Source organism: Nerophis lumbriciformis, linkage group LG01, assembly GCF_033978685.3.
Source record: "Nerophis lumbriciformis linkage group LG01, RoL_Nlum_v2.1, whole genome shotgun sequence".
In the NCBI taxonomy this organism is placed as follows: domain Eukaryota; kingdom Metazoa; phylum Chordata; class Actinopteri; order Syngnathiformes; family Syngnathidae; genus Nerophis; species Nerophis lumbriciformis.
This window is the reverse complement of record NC_084548.2, coordinates 59,625,994-59,650,066: the sequence shown is the minus strand read 5'-3', so window position 1 is coordinate 59,650,066 and position 24,073 is coordinate 59,625,994. Positions and strand designations below refer to the sequence as shown.

Genomic DNA, 24,073 nt, shown 5'->3' with positions numbered 1-24,073 from the left:
GCTTTACCTCCATACAAACAGCGTGCCGGCCCAGTCACATACTATATGCGGCTTTTACACACACACACAAGTGAACGCCAATCATACTTGGTCAACAGCCATACAGGTCACACTGAGGGTGGCCATATAAACAACTTTAACACTGTTACATATATGCGCCACACTGTGAACCCACACCAAACAAGAATGACAAACACATTTCGGGAGAACATCCGCACCGTAACACAACATAAACACAACAGAACAAAAATACCCAGAACACGTTGCAGCACTAACTCTTCCGGGACGCTACAATATACACCCCCGCTACCACCAAACCCTGACTTCGCCCACCAAGTTAATGTTGATATTTACCTCAGAAGGCTGCAAATAGAAAAGTGACATTCCATTTTTTATTTAATTTTTATTTAATATACCATTGATGTTTTTTTGTTTGTTTTTTGAAAGTTGATTTTGCACTATTAAGTTATATAAGCGTTGCTTGTTCCATATTCAGTGTTAAAGCAAATCAGTGTAGCAAACTGAGCGATTTAGGGCTATATAAATAAACATTGATTGATTGATTGATTGAATAATTAACGTTTTATTCATGCACTTTCACTTGCTACTTCAAGGCTTGAATGTTTGAATCATTCATTATTGTTATTTCATTTTCAAATGTATTATTAGCCTGTGGAAAAAGTGTCTTTTGATATTTACCTCAGAAGGCTGAAAATAAAAAAAGAGGCATTACATTTTTATTTAAATTGTATTTGATACGCCATTGATATTTTGTAATTATTATTATTATTATTTGAAACTCGATTTTGCATGTCACTATAAAGCTATATAAGACTTGCTTGTTCAATATTCAATGCAAAACTTGTTTGGGTCCCTATTAAAAGGTTAATTTGTTCAACCTTGGCCCGCAGCTTTGTTCAGGTTTAAATTTTGGCCCACTCTGTATTTGAGTTTGACACCCCTGGATTAGAGCAAACCGTACAGTGTCGATTTGCTGGATCGGGAGTAAATCCAGCTTTATTGGTTCTAGCCAGCAACAGGTTGCACCTTTTTGTCAACGGTCGCTCGGTTTATTTTCCCTGCTTTTTATATATCGTATATTTTTATATCGTAGTACTTTGTGGTTCCTTGTCCTGAATTCGTGTGATTTCTACAAGCTCACACCACGCATATGTGACCCATTTCGCACAAAAGTAACAATAAAGTGTTTGCATACACGCTTTGCTTAGTTTTGACACACAAGATGGCGGACGTCATCGGGAACCTATCTATACGAGAGATGTCTGATAATGGCTTTTTTGCCGATATCCGATATTCCGATATTGCCCAACTCTTAATTACCGATTCCGATATCAACCGATACCGATATATACAGTCGTGGAATTAACACATTATTATGCCTAATTTTGTTTTGATGCCCCGCTGGATGCATTAAACAATGTAACTTTACCATGAATTGATTAACGTGGCCCCGACTTAAACAAGTTGAAAAACTTATTCGGGTGTTACCATTTAGTGGTCAATTGTACGGAATATACTGCACTGTGCAATCTACTAATACAAGTTTCAATCAATCAATCAAAAACAAGGTTTTCCACAATAAGAGAACAACTTCAACTCCAGTTATGGAAAAAAGTGCCAACATGGCACTGCCATATTTATTATTGAAGTCACAAAGTGCATTATTTTTTTTTAACATGCCTCAAAACAGCTTGGAATTTGGGACATGATCTCCCTGAGATAATCCTAACACCCACTACAACTATGGGAAATACTATACTTTGACTTTCACAAAGTGCATTATTTTTTAATTTTTTTTAAAGGGGAACATTATCACAATTTCAGAAGGGTTAAAACCATTACAAATCAGTTCCCAGTGGCTTATTTTATTTTTCAAAGTTTTTTTCAAAATTTTACCAATCACGCAATATCCCTAAAAAAAGCTTCAAAGTGCCTGATTTTAACCATCGTTATATACACCCGTCCATTTTCCTGTGACGTCCCACAGTGATGCCAATACAAACAAACATGGCGCATAGAACCGCAAGGTATAGCGACATTAGTTCGGATTCAGACTCGGATTTCAGCGGATTAAGCGATTCAACAGATTACGCATGTATTGAAACGGATGGTTGTAGTGTGGAGGCAGGTAGCGAAAACGAAATTGAAGAAGAAACTGAAGCTATTGAGCCATATCGGTTTGAACCGTATGCAAGCGAAACCGACGAAAACGACACGACAGCCAGCGACACGGGAGAAAGCGAGGACAAATTCGGCGATCGCCTTCTAACCAACGATTGGTATGTGTTTGTTTGGCATTAAAGGAAACTAACAACTATGAACTAGGTTTACAGCATATGAAATACATTTGGCAACAACATGCACTTTGAGAGTGCAGACAGCCCAGTTTTCATCAATTAATATATTCTGTAGACATACCCTCATCCGCTCTCTTTTCCTGAAAGCTGATCTGTCCAGTCAAGTTGGAAATGCATCTGCTTTGAGTGTCGCAGGATATCCACACATTCTTGCCATCTCTGTCGTAGCATAGCTTTTGTCGGTAAAGTGTGCGGAACAAACGTCCAATTTCTTGCCACTTTCGCATCTTTGGGCCACTGGTGCAACTTGAATCCATCCCTGTTTGTGTTGTTACACCCTCCGACAACACACCAACGAGGCATGATGTCTCCAAGGTACGGAAAACAGTCGAAAAAACGGAAAATAACAGAGCTGATTTGACTCGGTGTTTGTAATGTGTTTGAGAAAATGGCGGATTGCTTCCCGATGTGACGTCACAACGTGACGTCATCGCTCCGAGAGCGAATAATAGAAAGGCGTTTAATTCGCCAAAATTCACCCATTTAGAGTCGGAAATTGGTTAAAAAAATATATGGTCTTTTTTCTGCAACATCAAGGTATATATTGACGCTTACATAGGTCTGGTGATAATGTTCCCCTTTAAACATGCCTCAACACAACAGCTTCAAAAACAATGAAGACACACAGCTTCAGGCCAGAGTATACTAGAGCATACTTGCCAACCTTGAGACCTCCGAATTCGGGAGATGGGGGGGCGGGGTTGAGGTGGGGGGCGGGGGGGGGGGGTTGAGGTGGTAGCGGGGGTGTATATTGTAGCGTCCCGGAAGAGTTAGTGCTGCAAGGGGTTCTGGGTATTTGTTCTGTTGTGTTACGGTGCGGATGTTCTCCCGAAATGTGTTTGTCATTCTTGTTTGGTGTGGGTTCACAGTGTGGCGCATATTTGTAACAGTGCTAAAGTTGTTCATACGGCCACCCTCAGTGTGACCCGTATGGCTGTTGATCAAGTATGCCTTGCATTCACTTGTGTGTGTGTGTAAAAGCCGCATATATTATGTGACTAGGCCGGCATGCAAAGGCAATGCCTTTAAGGTTTATTGCCGCTCTGTACTTCTCCCTACGTTAAAAAGTCATACATTTTACTTTTTGAAACCGATACCAATAATTTGGACATCTCTAATCTATACCCATCTTGACTAACTGGGCTTATAAAAGTGCCACTGATTGTTTACAGTACAGTTGTCATTCAGATCAATTTCAGTAAATTTTGCTCAAAAATGAATATTTTCATATGTATAGTTTCACCGGAAAATATATCGAGATATATCGAGTTTAAGGAAAAATATATCGGGATATACTTTTTCGTCCATATCGCCCAGCCCTACCAGACCTACGTGCATCATCTTCACATCTTCACCCACATTCTTACATACAACATATTTAAGAATGGTGCTGGTAATGAAATATAAAGTTAGTAAACATGTGAGAGTAAGACGAAAACAAACCTGTTCTGTTTAACACAACTTGATGTTTCTTGAAAACAGCGTCCAATAGTTAATGTTGTTGCTCCTTCTCTTCTTTTGTTAAACATAGTTCCTCCTCGCACTCTGCTATCTTTCTTTCGCACATTTTTACACAATGTTGCGCGATCAGTCTTCCTCCTTGTTCCCAGGGAACAAAACAAACAGGTCAATCCCAAGTTCTATTGGATGGCATATATGTTGAGTAAAAAGGACCTCAGAGACAGAATAGTACTTGACCAAGTTTTACTATAGCTTCAAGAGACCAGCCCTTTACAATGCAACGATCTTTGTCCGCGCGCTGTCAGCAGAGGTCTAAAACACACAGGCGCCCTCAAGACAAAACAAAAGAGTTCACTAGAGGACACTCTACATGGAAAAATACTGGCTGCTTTAAACTTGACTATAGATTAAGAAAGAACACTTAAAGATAAATCATTATTGCATTATATATATATATATGTATATATATATATATACATATACATATATATATATATATATATATATATATATATATATCCTTAATACAAAAAAAAGGTGGATCTACGCAGATATTGATTGCGACAATACCAAGTACAAGAGTTGATCTAGGTCAGTGTTTTTCAACCACTGTGCCACGGCACACTAGTGTGCCGTGAGATAAAGTCTGGTGTGCCGTGGGAGATGATCTAATTTCACCTATTTGGGTTAAAAATATTTTTTGCAAACCAGTAATTATAGTCTGCAAATTATGTGTTGTTGTTGAGTGTCGGTGCTGTCTAGAGCTCGGCAGAGTAACCGTGTAATACTCTTCCATATCAGTAGGTGGCAGCAGGTAGCTAATTGCTTTGTAGATGTCGGAAACAGTAGGAGGCAGTGTGTAGGTAAAAAGGCGTCTAATGCTCAAACCAAAAATAAACAAAAGGTGAGTGCCCCTAAAAAAAGGCATTGAAGCTTAGGGAAGGCTATGCTAAACGAAACTAAAACTGAACTGGCTGCAAAGTAAACAAAAACAGAATGCTGGACGACAGCAAAGACTTACTGTGGAGCAAAGACGGCCGTCCACAAAGTACATCCGAACATGACATGACAATCAACAATGTCCCCACGAAGAAGGATAAACACAACTGAAATATTCTTGATTGCTAAAACAAAGTAGATGTGGGAAATATCGCTCAAAGGAAGACATGAAACTGCTACGGGAAAATACCAAAAATATATTGATGCATGCTTGGTTATGCTTTAAAGTCATATCCAACAATTGCGACAACGACTTTTTACTGTCAACTGAGTTAAAATTTGTAATGATTTCTGCTGGTGGTGTGCCTCCGGATTTTTTCAACGCAAAAAATGTGCCTCGGCTCAAAAAAGGTTGAAAAACACTGATCTAGTTGATACTACAATGATTACGTCAATATTTTTTATTATTACAAAATATTTCTCTTGTTGTTTTGTTTACAAGGTCAGGAAATACGTCCCTGAACACATTATGACTTTAAATGCGACTAATGGATGACCCTGTAACTACTTGGAATCAGATCGATACCGTGAGAATGATACATATTTAAGTGTTCTTTATTGTAGAGTGTCCTCTAGTGAACTCTTTTGTTTGAGCTTAAGGGTGCCTGTGTCTGTACACAGAGTGGTTTTGAGCCAGTTCTTATCTGTTTTGAACAGCAGCTGCACTTCTTTCCGGGCGGGAGGGACTGTTCTCTCTTTATATAAACTGACTTCTTTTTTTCTTAGTTTAGACCTCTCCTAACAGCGCGCAGAAAAATATTGTTGCATTGTAAAGGGCTGTTCTCCAAAAGCCTTAGTAAAATTTGGCAAAGTACGGTGACGGTATAGTTCTTCTCAACAAGACCTCTGTGATTAGCCAGTTGTCGGCGGACACCGTTGTTTTGACTGTTAGTTTTGATCATTTTTTTCTTGTAATTTAGTCACTTTAGATCAGTATTTCGTTTAGTTTTTAATCAATTTCATATCTGTCATGTCTGTGATCATGTTTTGTTTAGTTATGTTTTGCTTGGTTTTTGGACACTTTTTAGTTCTTGTCTTCACTCCCTTTGTCACCATAGTAACCATTAGTTTCACCTGGTTCACATCGTCATGTCACGCACCTGTCTCACGTTTTCACATTTTGAGTCACGCACCTGTTTTCACTAATCATGTCATCACTATTTAAGCCTGTAGTTGCCAGGCAGTCAGCCTGGAGACATCACTCTTGACACACTCCTGACACTCTGTTTCATGTTCATAGTCCATGCTGCCTTGTTCACGTCATGTCAAGTAAGTTTTTTTTTTTTCCTATTTTTGCCACAGTTAGCGACTTTTGTTCATGTCCATAGTTTTTTGCCCACGTGCAAGTATTTGTTTCATTAGTCAAGTTTGTACTTCCGCCTTGAGCGCGCTTTTTGTTATTTTTTTAGTGTAAAAATAAAATTGTATTTACCTTCACGCCATGTCCGGTGAAAATCATTTGCACCATGGGAAAACAAACCACGCTATAGTCTAAGTCTTGACAATATCCTTTATTGATTTGATACATTTTTGGTAAAACATTTTTTTTTAGTGTTCACAGCCAGCTGCTCGCTCCTTCAAACCAGTCTGGCTGAGATCTTGTAAGGTTTGCCCCCTGAGGAAGAACTATAGTCTCTTTTATGAAGTCCCCCAGGTTTACTTGAATCTTGGTTGGTCTGCTTTCAGTTTTTTCATATTTATATGGAATTATTAAAACATAGTTAACCCCTGACCCTCTGCTATATTTCCCAAGGAAATGAAAATAGCAAAATACATTCCAATGTACAAAAACGGAACTTAACAAACATTTTTTACTACGTAACAATTGACATGATTTTATAGAAACACAAAAGCTCCGAGAGCGCGCAAGTCGCGCGCCAAACCGGCAGTAGCAAGCAGCTGCAATCAATTGCCGGCAATCTGCCCACCTGGAGCTGATAATCAGACCCGCCTTCAATAACCTACACAACCTGCCATCCCACGCTGGAACTTAACCTTCTGTTGGCGTACAGTAAGCGATCTGAAGCTTGATGGAATCCTGCTCTCTCTCTGTTTTCCCCTCCGTGTTTCATTGTCGTGTCGTGTCGTTCCTGCAGCAAATCCCCATTCCTGCGTGGCGAGCTGTGCGTCTCGTCTTCGTCTCGTCTTGTCTTCCTCGTTTTTCCTCTCTGGTTCTCTGGCTGCCCCTTGGATCTCGACCCCTCGCTTTGGACACAGACCTGTTGATGCCCCGCTTAGCCCCTGACTTCCTGCTCGCCTCACGGACCCATATATATATATATATATATATAAATATATATATATATATATAAATAAATAGAGCAACATTGCCCCCTTGTGTCTGTGCTGTCTATACTCCTCCAGTACGTAACAATCAACATCCGTTCAGATCCAGTTCTTCTACCACAAAGTCAGTAATGGAAGTCACAGAAAAACATCAGCAATATGAAAAATAATACACAATATGTCTCTTCATGGATGTGCAAAAAGCATTTGACACTATTGGCCATAACTTGTTCATGAGGAAGATGGAAAGATATGAGATTAAAACAGGATTTAGACAACACACAACAACATATGCAGCTAAATGATGAAACATGTGAGATGTTCAGTTTCATGTGGGGTCCCCCAAGGTTCAGTACTGGGTCCAAAGTCATTTATCTGATTCATGAATGATATCTGTAATGTGTCCACTTTATTAAATGTTTAGTTTGGAAAATATATATGTGTATGTCGGAATATCATAAAAACTGTAAAACACAAATCATGATGGATAATATTACCGGGCGCGGCACCGCTGCTGCCCACTGCTCCCCTCACCTCCCAGGGGGAGATCAAGGGGATGGGTCAAATGCAGAGGACAAATTTCACCACACCTATTGTGTGTGTGACAATCATTGGTAAAAAAAAAAAAATAGAAGGCGTAAACGTAAGCACATGTTTGACAGTTATTATAGATGATAAACTAAGATGGAAACTACATATAAACCATTTAAAGAAGTAAATATCTATACCACTGAAATATTAAATATAACAAAATACACAACAAGTATGACTAGATTTATTGTTCCCAACTTTTGCTGAAGCATACATTGTTTATTGCATAAAGGTCTGGGGACATACATATAAAACAATCAAAAAACAATATTCATATCACAAAAGAGAGTAATAAAGATCATTAATATAATTTATTATCAAGACCCAACAAATGATTCATAAAGTCACACATTTTAAAAGTAAATGATCTTGTATAAAACATAACTGCTCAAATTATGTATAAAGTAAATAATAATAATATGCTTCCAGAAGTGGTCCAGAAGATGCTTCAGATGTGAACCAGTAAATATGAACTAAGAGGGATGTATGTGTACTCAAAAGCAAAGGTATGAACACATGTTAAACAAATATGTATATCATATAAAGGAGTTAATTTATGGAATCATTTACAATTAAAAAGTTAAAAAAAATCTAACCCTTAATTTTTTTAAATAAAGCACTCTTATATATGTTAAAAAAAAAATATATATATATATATATAAATGTTTATTTGTATGTAACGTGCTTTGTACTGTTTACTCTCACCTTTTGAGTCAAATTGTTCTGTTCATTTTTAAATAAAAGTAAAAAATGTTGTATATTAATACATGTAGTTTACTGAAAAAGCATATATCTACAATATCTAATTGATAAATGTTAGAAACATACTAACAAGATTGTGTTATACACACAACAATGATGTCACACATGTTATATGTGCTGATGTTGTTAGAAAGTCAAAAGTGTTGACAATTTATTTCAAATCCTGCATCTTCATTTGCTGCTGTTGTTTTCACCAGCACACTTGTGTTTCTTACACTGGTACTTATACGAGAATCTTTCACCACACACACTGCAACTCAACACTTTCTCACCTGTGTGTATTCTCATGTGTCTTACAAGTGCTGTTTGGTGACAAAAGCTTTTGTTGCAACTTGAACATAAATACGGTTTTTCACCAGTGTGTGTTCTCATGTGTACTTTCAAATTTTGACTTATTGCAAAGCCTTTACCACAGACTGAACAAGAAAAAGGTTTTTCGCCAGTGTGTATTCTCATGTGTGCTTTCAAATAATGGCTTCCTCCAAAACCTTTACTACAGATTGAGCATGTAAAAGGTTTTTCTCCAGTATGTATTCTCATGTGTACTTTCAAATATTGGCTTTGTACAAAACCTTTACTACAGATTGAACATGTAAAAGGTTTTTCTCCGGTGTGTGTTCTCATGTGTACTTTTAAATTTTGACATGTTACAAAACCTTTACCACAGATTGAACAGGAACAAGGGTCTTTCAACACATTTTCTTGTACAAATCCATTATCACAGACTGAGCAGGAAAATGGGTTTTCTCCAGTGTGTGTTTTCATGTGTTTTTTCAGATCACGATATTTAAAAGTTTTGTCACGGTGAGAACATGTAAAGTGTGTGTTGTCAGTGTGACATGTCTTATCATCTTTAGAGTCTTCATCATCAGTGTCAGGAGAGTGAGACGTTGTGTCCTCACTATCTGATAGTGGAGCTAAGAGATTGTCTGCTTGTGATCCTCCACAGTGGTCTCCATCAGCTTCTGTTGTCATGTGTTGAGTTGAGCTGCTGCCTGGAGGCTCCGCCTCTCTCTTCTCCTCACTTTCGCCTTTGACCTCATCATTTTCACTCTTCACAATCACACCAATCACTGGGGATTCCTCCAAACATTCAAGCTGCTGTCCCTCCTGACGGATGCTGGGTTCCTCCTCTTCCTTATTGAAGTGAAAGATCTGTGACACCTCGTCTTCCTTTTTAATTTGGGAGGGCTGTGGCTCCTCTACCATTCTTACGCTCGACTCCTGTTGTTCAGGGAAATGTTCTTCACACATGTCTGCATGACACAAGAAGACAAACACATTATTTAGAAATGTCCAGCTTTGCTGAGTCACATGAGCCATTCAGTTTGTTCGCATGTACTAAAGAAAACCAAGTTATTGTATGAACTTGGCCGAAGTCTCCATTGGGAACAAACATGCCGCGCTTTACAACATTATTTACAGGAAAAGAAAACCCTCCCAGCTCCCAGGCTGGCCCCCTCGTCTCCACCAGTTCCCAGGCTGGCCCCCGTGTCTCCACCAGCTCCCAGGCTGGCCCCCGTGTCTGCACCTCAGCCAGCATCGGCGACCTCTGCACCTAGGCCAGCAGCGCCGACCTCTGCACCTCGGCCTGCTCCGCCGACCTCTGCACCTCGGCCAGCAGCACTGGCTTCAGCACCTCGGCCAGCTCCTCAGCTGCCCTCCTCGTCTCCGGCTTTGATAACGTCTGCTGCTTCACCTACGACGTCTCCTCCTCGTTTCCGGCGAGACGCACCATGGCACCACTCGCATCCGCCTTCCCGACGGCCAAGATGGTGGTCGTTCCTTGGTGGCCCGCCTCGCCGTCTTCAGCGGCGTTCTACTCGCCGCCGCCACCAGACTCGTCCCCGGTGGATTCTGGGACACTTGGGCCGGCGACCCACCTCCAGTTCGCCCCTCCGCCCTCCCTTGACTTTTGTTCCTGTGTTTCTTGTGGTTTCAGCTAGAGGACATCTGGGAGCTGTCCATAAGGAGGGGATTACTTGTCACGGCCAGGGCGCGTTGGAATGCGCCCTCATCCTTGCGCTCGGAGTGTCGCACGTCGGGACACGCCCACGGCCGCGCACATCCAGGGATGCGCCACGCGCGTCTCCGCTCTGCAGCAGCCGCCAGCTGCAATCATTCACCGGCAATCGGCGCACATGTCTGTAATGAGGAAGCTGCCTTCAATAGCCTGCTGAACCGGCCATCAGGCGTCAGAATAGAGTCTTCTGTTTGCGCACAGTAAGCCACGTCCTGCTCTATGCAAACCTTCCTTCGCTCTCTGTGTTTTCCTCCGTCGTGTTTATATGGTCTCACGTTTTCCCTTGTCGTCCTTCCTGCAGTCTGCCATTGTTCAACGTGTCGAGCTGTGCGTCTCGACATACCTCGTTTCTTCTCCTGCTTCCCGGACTGCCTCTTGGATCTCGACCTCTCGCTTGGACATGGATTCCCCTCTTCCCCTGGACTTCCTCGTCTCTCGTTCAACACTTGGTAACACACACTTCAGCTAACTACACACATAGCCTTACACCACATACACTTTTGGATCTAGTTCACACTCCATTCTATAGTTTATTAGTGTTGTTTATTATTGTTATATATATTAACCATATATATAATAAATCATTGTACATTACAGCCCTCTGGTGTCAGTTGCCGTCATCTTCCCCTGTTTAACGATAACAATGATGACTTTATTATGATAGTATATATTTGTAGTATGAATTGATTTCCGTGTACCCCGACTTAAACAAGTTGAAAAACTTATTTGGGTGTTACCATTTAGTGGTCAATTGTACGGAATATGTACTGTGCTGTGCAATCTACTAATAAAAGTTTCAATCAATAAATAAATTCTGTTAAAATGTAATGAACATTTATTCTTCTGTTTGATACTTAGTTTTGAGTGATACTACAATTCACATCAATCAATCAAACTTCATCTATAAAACGCTTTTCATACATAAAAAAATCCAACATAAAGTGCTTTACAGACTTGAACACAATGACCCACATCCCTCATCCATTTCACATGCACACACGTACAGGATCCCAGGGTACACCAGGGTTCGTAGGGTAAAACTAAATCCAAAAGGTAAGAAGGCACAATAACATAAAAAAAAAATGTTTATAAACCATAAGAAAAACCTTAATTTGATCCTCAAACACAGGGCGAGCCAATGCAGGGATTTTGAAACTGGTGTAATGTGGGCCCGCCTTCTGGTCTTCGTCAGGACACAAGCAGCTGAATTTTGGAGTAATTGTAAAGGTGCAATAACCTTTTTAGGAAGACCAAGGAGCAGCGTGTTACAACAATCTATACAACTCGTAATAAAAGCATGCATCGGCGTGTCCGTGTTGCCCTGAGAGAAAATAGGGCAAACTCATGCTATATTCTTAGGAAGATAAAGAAATTTTTTTGATATGTGGTATAAAGCTAGGCTCAGAATCAAAAATGACACCAAGATTTTTCACTTGGAGAGATGGGGTCAAAGACAATTCTTGTAGTTTTGATATGTGTTGCAAAGTTATCTGCCTTCCAGGATTTAATATCTAAAATGCAATTAAAAAGCGTATCAGTTGGTCTTGTCTTGTGTCCTCAGGAGACATAGAAATGTACAGCTGTGTGTCATCAGCATAACTGGAAATATATATATTTACTGATGACAGAGCCACCTGGACATAGCTGAATATTAAATAGCATAGGACCTGAAATTGATCTTGGAGGCACACCACATCCATTTCATGGATATTTGAAGAGCTTGTATCCATACTTCGCAATAATGTTCTGTCTGACAGATAGAACGTGACCCACTTGTGAACTGTACCAGAGAGGCTCAGCAGGTGTTTGAGTCTATTTAAAAGAATAAGGTGATCTACTGTATCGAAGCGAGGATTAAGATCCTACTGTACTTACTGTTACTGTTCATATTATTATCGATCTGGCCACTTTTGTTTACATTCAAGAACTGTAACTTCTGGTTAGCGGGTAGCATATCTTCATAGTAAGACACGTTGTTCATTTGTCACCATGAAGGCAAGGATTGTTGACTTGGAAGTGGTTTTGTACTGTAAAGGAAGGGACGTTAGTTTGCTAACTAGAATGCTACAATGGGTTGAGGACATGTTTAATTCCATCCCCATCCATTTTCTACCACTTGTCCCTTTCTGGGTCGTGGGGGGTGCTGGAGCCTATCTCAGCTGCATTGTCGCTGTCAAATTAGCGGGCGTAGCTAGAACATATAAACATTAATTATCGCAATATTAAAAGCCCTATCATCTGCCGGATTTATATAATTTATAATCGTATATCGTAGGGGTTTAACGGGACACAAAAATTTCAGTTCGGTACGTACCTCGGTTTAGAGGTCACAGTTCGGTTAATTTTCGGTACAGTAAGAAAACAACAAAATATACATTTGTTGGTTATTTATTTACCAAATTTGTAAACAATGGCTTTATCCACTTAACATTGGGAACACTATAATAATTCTGTCCACGTTAATCAACATTAAACTGCCTCAAAACTTTTCTTCTACATATAAAAAGTGCAACATTAAACTGTTTCAAGTCAACTCATCATGCTTAATTTATTACAGCATTTGGGAAGCCTGTAGTTGATTTTTATTATGTAAATGTTATATTTCTGTCATCATGTGATAGCAGGGATCCTGCCATTCAAAACTAGGCTGCTGCATTACTAATGATTAATGTAACTGTAGCTGAAAAAATAGTACAATAGCAATAGGAGGGACTATTCATCCATGAACACCATGGAGTTCAAGTGAAATAACAGACACAGACAGGGCTTTGCTGTCCCTAACACACACACACACACACACACACACACACACACACACACACACACACACACACACACACACACCGCAAAATGAGCTAACGTTACGCTAAAAGATAATTAGCCTTCACCTCAAGCCAGGACTGTGAGCGAGCTGAGCTGCAGTTTAAGTTTCTAGAAGGTCAACGGGCTCATAGTGATGTTACTAGTAGTTGACTGGGAGGTGTTTATTTTAATTTGGGGAGAGTACGCTGCCTTATGCTCACCTGTTAAACACCTATCTGCTCGACACTGAAGCATTGACTACACGCGCTCTGAATACGTACTGCTGATTGGCTGTTACCGCTTTGTATGTAACCAATCAGATGGTTGTGTGGGTGGGACAATGCTGGGTGCTGAGACAGAGGCAGAAGAAGCAAAGCAGCTTGTTAAGACTTTGGCTTAGAAACTCGTTTGGTACACCCCCATACCAAACCGAAACCACCGTACCGAAACGGTTCAATACAAATACACGTACCGTTACACCCCTAGTATATCGTCTCAATCGCGCAACCCAACTGTTTATTCAAATGGAGGTCCGGGGACCAACTTGAACCATAGAATGACACCACACCGGCCCCCGTGTTCAGTTCAAAACATGGTAAAACATATTTATGCAGCAACTCCCTAAAAACACGAGAGTACTCCTGTTCAACAGTACACAGTGCTCGTGTTGTATAGAGGAACTTGGACCATGTAAACACATTAGCAGATCCTTGCGTGTACATTTTAACATTCACTATAGGGGACGCTTGTATTTTTCATTCTAGAGCTATTTTCTTCAGAAATGTGTAACTTTCAAAATAAATAGACCAAAAGCAAATGTCCACTGCAGAGGATGTCGGTTCTCAAAATAAGAATGATAGTGAAGGGAGAATGTGAGAAAACGTGCCCCCCCTCGAACAATTTAGTTGAAGAGGCCTGGTTTACACCAACACGCATACACAAAGATATAGAAGCTGAAATAAGTCAATATTTTTTTAGTATATGATAAAATGGTATGCTCGGTATTGTCATTGCACAAGTACAATGACATTTCCTTTTTGTTAAGTCTTGGCAAGAATGAAGACTCAGTTGCAGACGGGGAACGACTGACGCAGGCTTTTATTCTGCAGTTTCTATGAACTCTCTTCAGACAGAGTGAATAAACAAATGGCTATAAACTCTAGACTTGATACACTAGAATAACAATCAACAGAAACGTAGCACAGGGCGTAAATCAATAAACAGAAAATCATTAATCTATCTTAATCTAATTAAATTGCAAAAATTGAACTTTTAACAACGACTGGACAACAAGGTATGAATGTTCTGCCCCGAACAAGTGCTCAAGTCATTGTTTCCTGTTGGACCCTTTAAAACAAGACAAGCATCAACAATGGGAGAAATCCACACGTGTAAGCTTTATCACAAAACTTGGTCAAACCTTTTGCAAGTAGATATTGTGCATAAAAATATTTGCCCTGAGAATAAAATGATATCTGGATGTTGTGCTTACTTGGACTGTGATGAAGGTGTGAGAACTCAGGTGGTTTGTCTTCATGGTCTTCAGTCTTCACAGAGACAACAGTCAGTGGAAACTTGGTGAGATCAGCCTCCTCCGGCCCTGGAAGACACTCTCCCTTCTGAGTGATCCACACTTCCTCATCTTCCTCTTTAATGTGGGAGGGCTGAGGCTCCTCCTCTTCCTCTTTAAGGTGGGGGGGCTGCTGTACGTCTGTTGGGTAAATAAAACCGAGAGAGAATATAAATAGTTTTTGACTGACACTGTTAACACAATGAGATTATTTGTGTTCTTTTGTGTGTTGTGTTAAAAGTGTATAGCTAAACAACCGATAAAAACATGGGAAAGACTTCCTTTTGTGCCAGTTACTAAGATTACTTTAAAAGCTGCACAGTGAATAAAAAAACAGGTTTGGACATTTGGGACTAAGGCTGCAGCTAACGATTATTTTTCTATCGATTAATCTATAGATTATTTTTTCGATTAATCGGTTAATCTATAAATTATTTTTTTCGATTAATCTATAGATTATTTTTCCTTTTACCGATTATTTTTTTTATTTAAAATGAAGATGAAAAAATAAATGTTGGCCAGTTTTTTCAAAAGGCATGACTTTTATATACAAAAAAAAAAGTATGGCCACTCAGTCAACATTGACAACAACATGACAAAATATTCTGTAACAATGTAAACATTTAAAACTTTTAACATTTAACAAAATTAAAAGTAGCTTATTTGCTTTTTAATGTGCAAATATAAAAGTAAACATCCAGTGCAAATCTTAATATTCTGCAATAGTATAAGCATTTCTAAAGTAAAAGTATTGCTTATTTTGCTTTAAAATGTGCAAAAATAAAGATAAACATCCAATACAAAAAAGTGCAAAACGAAATATTCTGTAACAGTGTAAACATTTCAACAAAAGTAAAAGTATTGCTTATTTTGCTTAATAACACAACAATGATAGTATGATTAAAGTGAAAGTTAATTGTTGGTTTGTACATAGTATATGTAACTGTTAATGTTGTAAAAGGTATTTGCACAACTAGTTAACATTAGCGTTAAAGAGGAGCGCGTCTTTGTAAACACTGAACAGGCAGGCCAAACGCGCCTCTCAGAGCGAAACAGTGTTTTAGTTTATGAATTTACAACGCAGATACAAATGACACATTCATGATTTTGTGTAATGATGACAACGTATACTCACGCGGACGATTGACTAGTTGATGGTGATGGCAAGAACGCTGTCGGGTGTTTTCTTTTCAAATGTTCCTTCATAGCCGTTGTGCTGCTATGATAGGCCATTTCCGCTCGACACAGTGTGCATACAACAACTGTCAAGTGTTTTGCTTTTTTCGCTGTGCTTATCCCACACTTGAAGGGATGTACCAATGCTGAATGTGGCTTCTGGATTTCACTCAAAAGACCAGACCGAAGTTACTTTTTCCTTTTATTTTCCTTTAGTTTGCAACAGTTTTTCCAACCAAGAAACAGCTTCTTTTTTCTTCTTTAGTCTTTTTAGCAGTCTTTAGCAGTGTTAATAGACTTTAGTTTCTTTAGCTGTCATTAGCTGTCTTTAGTAGCCTTTAGCTTCTTTAGTAGGTGAAAAACCTTTAAGGACAAAACACCACAAGATTAACATGCTGTAAAAAAATCAATCAATTATCAATCCCATAATTTACAACTATTAATTAGGCTATCAAACTCTTAACCATTAAACAAGTGCAAGAAAATGGACACATCTTTTCCCTTTAAGTTAAAACAGATTTTAAATAAATTGTCTCAACATAAATGCACCAAAATACATATCAATCAATCAATCAATCAATCTTTATTTATATAGCCCTAAATCACAAGTGTCTCAAAGGGCTGCACAAGCCACAACGACATCCTCGGTACAAAGCCCACATACGGGCAAGGAAAAACTCACCCCAGTGGGACGTCGATGTGAATGACTATGAGAAACCTTGGAGAGGACCGCATATGTGGGTAACCCCCCCCCCTCTAGGGGAGACCGAAAGCAATGGATGTCGAGTGGGTCTGACATAATATTGTGAGAGTCCAGTCCATAGTGGATCCAACATAATAGTAGTAAGAGTCCAGTCCATAGTGGGGCCAGCAGGACACCATCCCGAGCGGAGACGGGTCTGCAGCGCAGAGATGTTCCCAGCCGATGCACAGGCGAGCGGTCCACCCCGGGTCCCGACTCTGGACAGCCAGCACTTCATCCATGGCCACCGGACCTGTGCCCCCCCCCCTCAAGGAAAAGGGGAGCAGAGGAGAAAAGAAAAGAAACGGCAGATCAACTGGTCTAACAGGGGGGCTATTTAAAGGCTAGAGTATACAAATGAGTTTTAAGATGGGACTTAAATGCTTCTACTGAGGTAGCATCTCTAATTGTTACCGGGAGGGCATTCCATAGTACTGGAGCCCGAATAGAAAACGCTCTATAGCCCGCAGACTTTTTTTGGGCTCTGGGAATCACTAATAAGCCGGAGTTCTTTGAACGCAGATTTCTTGCCGGGACATATGGTACAATGCAATCGACAAGATAGGACGGAGCTAGACCGTGTAGTATTTTATACGTAAGTAGTAAAACCTTAAAGTCACTTCTTAAGTGCACAGGAAGCCAGTGCAGGTGAGCCAGTATAGGCGTAATATGATCAAACTTTCTTGTTCTTGTCAAAAGTCTAGCAGCCGCATTTTGTACCAACTGTAATTTTTTAATGCTAGACATAGGGAGACCCGAAAATAATACGTTACAGTAGTCGAGACGAGACGTAACGAACGCATGAATAATGATCTCAGCGTCGCTAGTGGATAAAATAGAACGAATTTTAGCGATATTACGGAGATGAAAGAAGGCCGTTTTAGTAACACTCTTAATGTGTGATTCAAACGAGAGAGTTGGGTCGAAGATAATACCCAGATTCTTTACTGATTCGCCTTGTGTAATTGTTTGGTTGTCAAATGTTAAGGTGGTATTATTAAATAAATGTCGGTGTTTAGCAGGACCGATAATCAGCATTTCCGTTTTCTTGGCGTTGAGTTGCAAGAAGTTAGCGGACATCCATTGTTTAATTTCATTAAGACACGCCTCCAGCTGACTACAATCCGGCGTGTTGGTCAGCTTTAGGGGCATGTAGAGTTGGGTGTCATCAGCATAACAATGAAAGCTAACACCGTATTTGCGTATGATGTCGCCTAGCGGCAGCATGTAAATACTAAAGAGTGCAGGGCCAAGAACCGAACCCTGAGGAACTCCGCACGTTACCTTAACATAGTCCGAGGTCACATTATTATGGGAGACGCATTGCATCCTGTCAGTAAGATAAGAGTTAAACCACGACAAAGCTAAGTCTGACATACCAATACGTGTTTTGATACGCTCTAATAAAATATTATGATCGACGGTATCGAAAGCAGCGCTAAGATCAAGAAGCAGCAACATAGATGACGCATCAGAATCCATCGTTAGCAGTAGATCATTAGTCATTTTTGCGAGGGCTGTCTCCGTAGAGTGATTTGCCCTGAAACCGGATTGAAAAGGTTCACAGAGATTGTTAGACACTAAGTGTTCATTTAGCTGCTGTGCGACAATTTTTTCGAGGATTTTCGAAATAAAGGGAAGGTGGGACACCGGTCGGTAGTTTACCATGAGGTCAGGATCAAGGTTAGGTCTTTTGAGCAGAGGATGAATAACCGCTTTCTTGAATGCTAGGGGAACAGTGCCAGAGGAAAGTGATAAGTTTATAATATTTAGCACTGATGGACCTAATAATACAAAAAGCTCCTTGATAAGTTTCCCAGGAAGTGGGTCAAGTAAACATGTTGTTTGTTTTATCCCACTTACACGCTGTAATAGTTCCTCTAATGTTATTTCATCAAAAAGAGAGAGACTATTTTGTATTGCAGTATCCGTCGTAGATACAGTTGTATCTGTGTTCATAGAACCCAGTTGTAGCTGTGATGCGTTGTTTTTAATCTCCTTTCTAATGAGTTCAATTTTCTTATTAAAGAAATTCATAAAGTCATCTGCCGAGTGGGTGGAGCTATTGGGAGGAGTCCCTTGTTGGGTTAGCGATGCTACTGTACTAAACAGAAATTTAGGGTCGTTTTTGTTGAGGCGGATGAGATTTGAGTAATATTTAGCTTTAGCTAAGGTAAGCATGCGTTTATACGATATTAAACTATCACTCCATGCTTGATGGAAAACCTCAAGCTTGGTCGCGCGCCATTTGCGTTCCAACTTTCTACATGATAATTTATGAGCTCTGGTTTCCTCTGTAAACCATGGGGTGCGCCTTTTAGGGGCCCTTTTTTGTTTTAGCGGTGCTATACTATCAATGGTTTTGCGCAGGGCATTGTCAAAGTTGTTAGTGAGGTTATCAATAGAGCCGACATAATTTGGGAATGGTGCCATTACCGAAGGCAGTAGGTCAGCAAGAGTCATCGTTGTGGCGGCATTAATGTTGCGGCTGCTATAGCAGTTATTATTATTATTAGTTTGTTGACAATGAGTCAGAACTTCGAATTTTATAAGGTAATGATCGGACATTACTTTAGTATACGGGAGTACCATAACTTTGGAGGTGGTGACACCCCTGACCAGCACTAGATCTATCGTATTGCCGTTGCGATGCGTAGGTTCATTTATTATTTGTGTAAGACCACAGCTATCAATTATAGTCTGGAGCGCCACGCACTGAGGGTCCGATGGGGTATTCATATGGATATTAAAGTCCCCCATTATGATTATATTGTCTGCGTGCGTCACTAGATCAGCAACGAACTCTGAGAATTCATTAATAAAGTCCGAGTAGGGCTATAAAATACATTTAAACCCAGAAACACAATAGATAAATGCAGCAGAAAACCCAATATGCAAATACATAAATATAAACGCTGTCTACTGGTAGAAAAATGCCCCTTTTTCTACGCCCTCACCAACACAGTTAAATCCAACACTTTAAATTGAGCGACTTCACCCTCCTGATGAAGCAAACTGCTCCAACATTTATCAAACTAAGCAAAGAATATCAACACTAAACAACAGTTACATAACACACTGTGTGTATTTAGCCTCCAGACTAAGCACGCTACATGCACCCCCCCCGCCAATCTCACCAGCGCAACAGGTGCGCCACACCCACGAAGAGAAATATTAAATCTTACATACTTTTGGCACAACTCTGGGTTATCTGTATTGAACTAAACCTTTTTCCACTCTGCGCTGGCGTCTTTTGTACTCCTTGATTTGACAAAGCTGTCTAATTACTGGGCTCGCGCACCAGCAGATGAGACAGGAGCGCACCGCGTTATACCTGCACGTGAACGTAAACTGATCGGCTCTGATTTTATAAGCCGACTGGCCGAAATAATGCCGAATTATATACATTTCCTGGGGTTGCCTAGGTGAATAGGGATGCGGATGTGCTCTAAGATAAAATATAATTTTATTAAGTGGGGTTTGACTGGTTGCTAAACAGCCACGGTTGCGAGCTCGCGCGTCAGCTGACGAGACAGCTGTTCACCGCTACAACATTATTGGGCCGTTTATTGAAATACTCCCACACTTTTGACGACTTTTGGCGTGCTTTTTTCCCCTCGCTCGCACCGCTCGCATCGTCTGCTTTGCGCTCCGCCATGACGGCAGTGTGACGTAAATATGCGACGCGTCGAAGCATAAAAACGACGTCGACGTATTTACGTAACCGATGACGTCGACTACGTCGACGCGTCGTTTCAGCCTTATTTGGGACAATATGAAAAGTCTTTATAAGTACCGTATTTTCCGGACTATAAATCGCAGTTTTTTTTTATAGTTTGGCCGGGTTCCAGTGCGACTTATATATGTTTTTTTTCCTTTTTTATTATGCATTTTGGGCAGGTGCGACTTATACTCCGGTGCGACTTATACTCTGAAAAATACGGTACACTTTTTTTAATGTGCACTTTTCTATATACATGTCGGCCTATTACCCCTAAGCATTATCTCTATCCATAACCTTGTAATGACATGGTCCTAACCATAACTTAAAGGCCTACTGAAACCCACTACTACCGACCACGCAGTCTGATAGTTTATATATCAATGATGAAATCTTAACATGGCAACACATACCAATACGGCCGGGTTAGCTTACTAAAGTGCAATTTTAAATTTTGCGCGAAATATCCTGCTGAAAACGTCTCGGTATGATGACGTCAGCGCGTGACGTCACGGATTGTGGTGGACATTTTGGGACAGCATGTGTATTGCGGCCGACTGCAGCAACAACACAAACACAGCCGGTGTTTCATTGTTTACATTCCCGGAAGATGACAGTCAAGCTTTACCATTGGCCTGTGGAGAACTGGGACAACAGAGACTCTTACCAGGAGGACTTTGAGTTGGATATGCAGACACGGTACCGTGAGTACGCATGCAGCTGCGGCTTCCAAACATTTGATCGCTTGCCCGTACGTGCGTGCCGCTATGTGCATGTCACTTACGTAACTTTGGGGACTTTGGGGAAATATATGTGCTGTATGAACTTTGGGGAGGTGAACGGTACTTTGGGCTGTGGGATTGAGTGTGTTGTGCAGGTGTTTGAGTTGTATTGGCGGGTTATATGGACGGGAGGGGGGAGGTGTTTGTTATGCGGGATTCATTTGTGGCATATTAAATATAAGCCTGGTTGTGTTGTGGCTAATAGAGTATATATATGTCTTGTGTTTATTTACTGTTTTAGTCATTCCCAGCTTAATATCAGGTCCCACCCGCCTCTCACAGCATCTTCCCTATCTGAATCGCTCCCACTGCCCTCTTCACTCTCACTTCCCTCATCCACAAATCTTTCATCCTCGCTCAAATTAATGGGGAAATTATCGCTTTCTCGGTCTGAATCGCTCTCGCTGCTGGTGGCCATGATTGTAAACAATGTGCAGATGTGAGGAGCTCCACAACCTGTGACGTCACGCTACTCGTCTGCTACTTCCGGTAGAGGCAAGGCTTGTTTATCAGCGACCAAAAGTTGCGAACTTTATCGTCGATGTTCTCTACTAAATCCTTTCAGCAAAAATATGGCAATATCGCGAAATGATCAAGTATGACACATAGAATGGTCCTGCTATCCCCGTTTAAATAAGAAAATCGCATTTCAGTAGGCCTTTAAATATAAAAGACGTGGGGACGGCGTGGCTCGGTTGGTAGAGATTCCTGGTTCCATCCCCAGCTTCTGCCATTCTAGTCACGTCCGTTGTGTCCTCGGGCAAGACACTTGACTTCACCCTTGCTCCTGGTGGGTTCGTGGTTAGAGCCTTGCATGGCAGCTCACGCCATCAGTGTGTGAATGTGTGTGTGAATGGGTGGATGTGAATATAGTGTCAAAGCGCTAAAGCGCTATACAAGTATAAGTCATTTATCAAAAGAACTAAAAACAATTCTCATACCAAAACTACTTAAAAATATTCATCCTTAGTTTTTGTCATCGTATAAAATACTTTTCTTTATGGTCATTTTCTAGGCTCAGCCAAAAGGAACTCTTACCAAAACATGTTGTACAATGTGGTGTTTTTATGGAGTATGTCCATCAACAGTTCGGGTCCGGGTTCTCCGGTTTCCTACCACCTCCAAAGACATGCACCTGGGGATAAGTTCATTGGGGCGGTATAGCTCGGTTGGTAGAGCGGCCGTGCCAGTTCGGTTGCAGGTTCGATCCCCGCTTCCGCCATCCTAGTCACTGCTGTTGTGTCCTTGGGCAAGACACTTTACCCACCTGCTCCCAGTGCCAACCACACTGGTTTAAATGTAACTTAGATATTGGGTTTCACTATGTAAAGCGCTTTGAGTCACTAGAGAAAAGTGCTATATAAATATAATTCACTTCACTTCACTTCGCAACACTAAATTGGCCCTAGTGTGTGAATGCAAATGTGAATGTTGTCTGTCTATCTGTGTTGGCCCTGTGATGAGGTGGCGACTTGTCCAGGGTGTACCCCGCCTACCGCCCGAATGCAGCTGAGATAGGCTCCAGCGACCCCCCGCGACCCCAAAAAGGGACAAGCGGTAAAAAAAAATGGATGGATGGATGGAGTGCAAAACTGGAGCTGGTCAGATCTCTCGGTCAGGTGGCTCACTGCAGTCAGCCAATTATTAGAACTGTCTGCATTATTTTATTTACAGTAAATAAATCGATTATCAGTATTGACGTTTACTAATCAATTTTATAATTGTCCATATCCGAATTACCATGCATCTAAAAATCGATTATTGCCCCCCACCTCTACTTGTAGGTCGGAATCAGGAAGTGCAATTAGACATACAACTAAGAAATATATTGTTTACAATGTAAAATATATTTGGGGACTGTGTGAGTGTTGTGTAAACATGTTGATACACATTGTTACATACTGAGAGGAACATCAACCTCTTATAACACGTGAGAGTAAGAAGTAAACAAACCTGTTCTGTGTAACACAACTTGATGTTTCTTGAAAACAGCGTCCAGTAGTTGATGTTGTCGCTCTTTCTCCTCTTTTGTTCGAGAAAGTTCCTTTGTGTACTCTGCCATCGTTCTTTCGCACATTTTCACACAATCAACACTTTACACCCACACTCGATCTCTGCTTAGCGATGTGTTGATCACTTGTTGGTCTTTTTGTTAGCAGCTAACAAGCTAAGCTAACTAGCAAGCTAAGTTAGCACAGTAAGCAGCAACGTGCGCTCAGACTAATGTATCCGGATACACAGAGTTATAAACGATGTCTACTGTATTAAACAGCATGCATGTGTACATGTACACACTGATTAAGAAAACAGCACTATATTAACCACTGTAACGTTAATTCTCTATCAAACGCCATTTTGCTTTTCCCCGATTTGTTTTGTTCACACGCAGTCTTCTTCTTCTTTAAAGTTTTAAGGCAGCTGGCATCCATATGTGTTGCATTACCGCCATCTTCTGTTTTATTTTATAATAACATTACAGTCTCTCATTGAGTCCAGTATTATTCAAAAACTCCCATATTATTTTCCTTCCATTTTCAGTGTCCCCAAGATTTATCAGGCTCTTCAGAGTCCCACCCACAGGTCCCAGTATCCTCCGTTTTGCCGTCAGAGTCAGTATTTCTATATTATACCTTTTCCAAACCCGCTTTGATACGGAGCAAACATACCCCTTTTTTCTAATATGTACAAAAGTATCTCATTGACCATACGCTCCAGAATCTTACAAATGTTTGACATCAGGGCTATGGGTCTATAACTTACTGGCTTACTGGCATCTTTTC

The 24,073-nt window shown here is 40.5% G+C and overlaps 2 protein-coding genes across 2 annotated transcripts in view; both read right to left on the bottom strand.

The window, feature by feature from the left end:
* Window positions 1-4,077, bottom strand: part of LOC133570179 (uncharacterized) — a 28,478-nt gene extending 24,401 nt beyond the window's left edge. The window contains exon 1 of the mRNA XM_061922911.2: window positions 3,822-4,077. Coding sequence (XP_061778895.2) covers window positions 3,822-3,907 — 86 coding nt within the window. The 5' untranslated portion in view covers window positions 3,908-4,077. The remainder of the gene's footprint in view (window positions 1-3,821) is intronic.
* A 3,816-nt stretch (window positions 4,078-7,893) lies between these two features.
* Window positions 7,894-23,823, bottom strand: LOC140676621 (uncharacterized). Its single transcript, XM_061922776.2, has 3 exons — window positions 23,247-23,823; window positions 14,795-15,013; window positions 7,894-9,733 (listed from the first exon to the last, which is right to left on the bottom strand). The coding sequence occupies exons 1-3, from the start codon at window positions 23,368-23,370 to the stop codon at window positions 8,649-8,651; spliced, it is 1,428 nt and encodes a 475-aa protein (XP_061778760.1). The 5' UTR covers window positions 23,371-23,823; the 3' UTR covers window positions 7,894-8,648.
* Window positions 23,824-24,073: the final 250 nt, after the last annotated feature.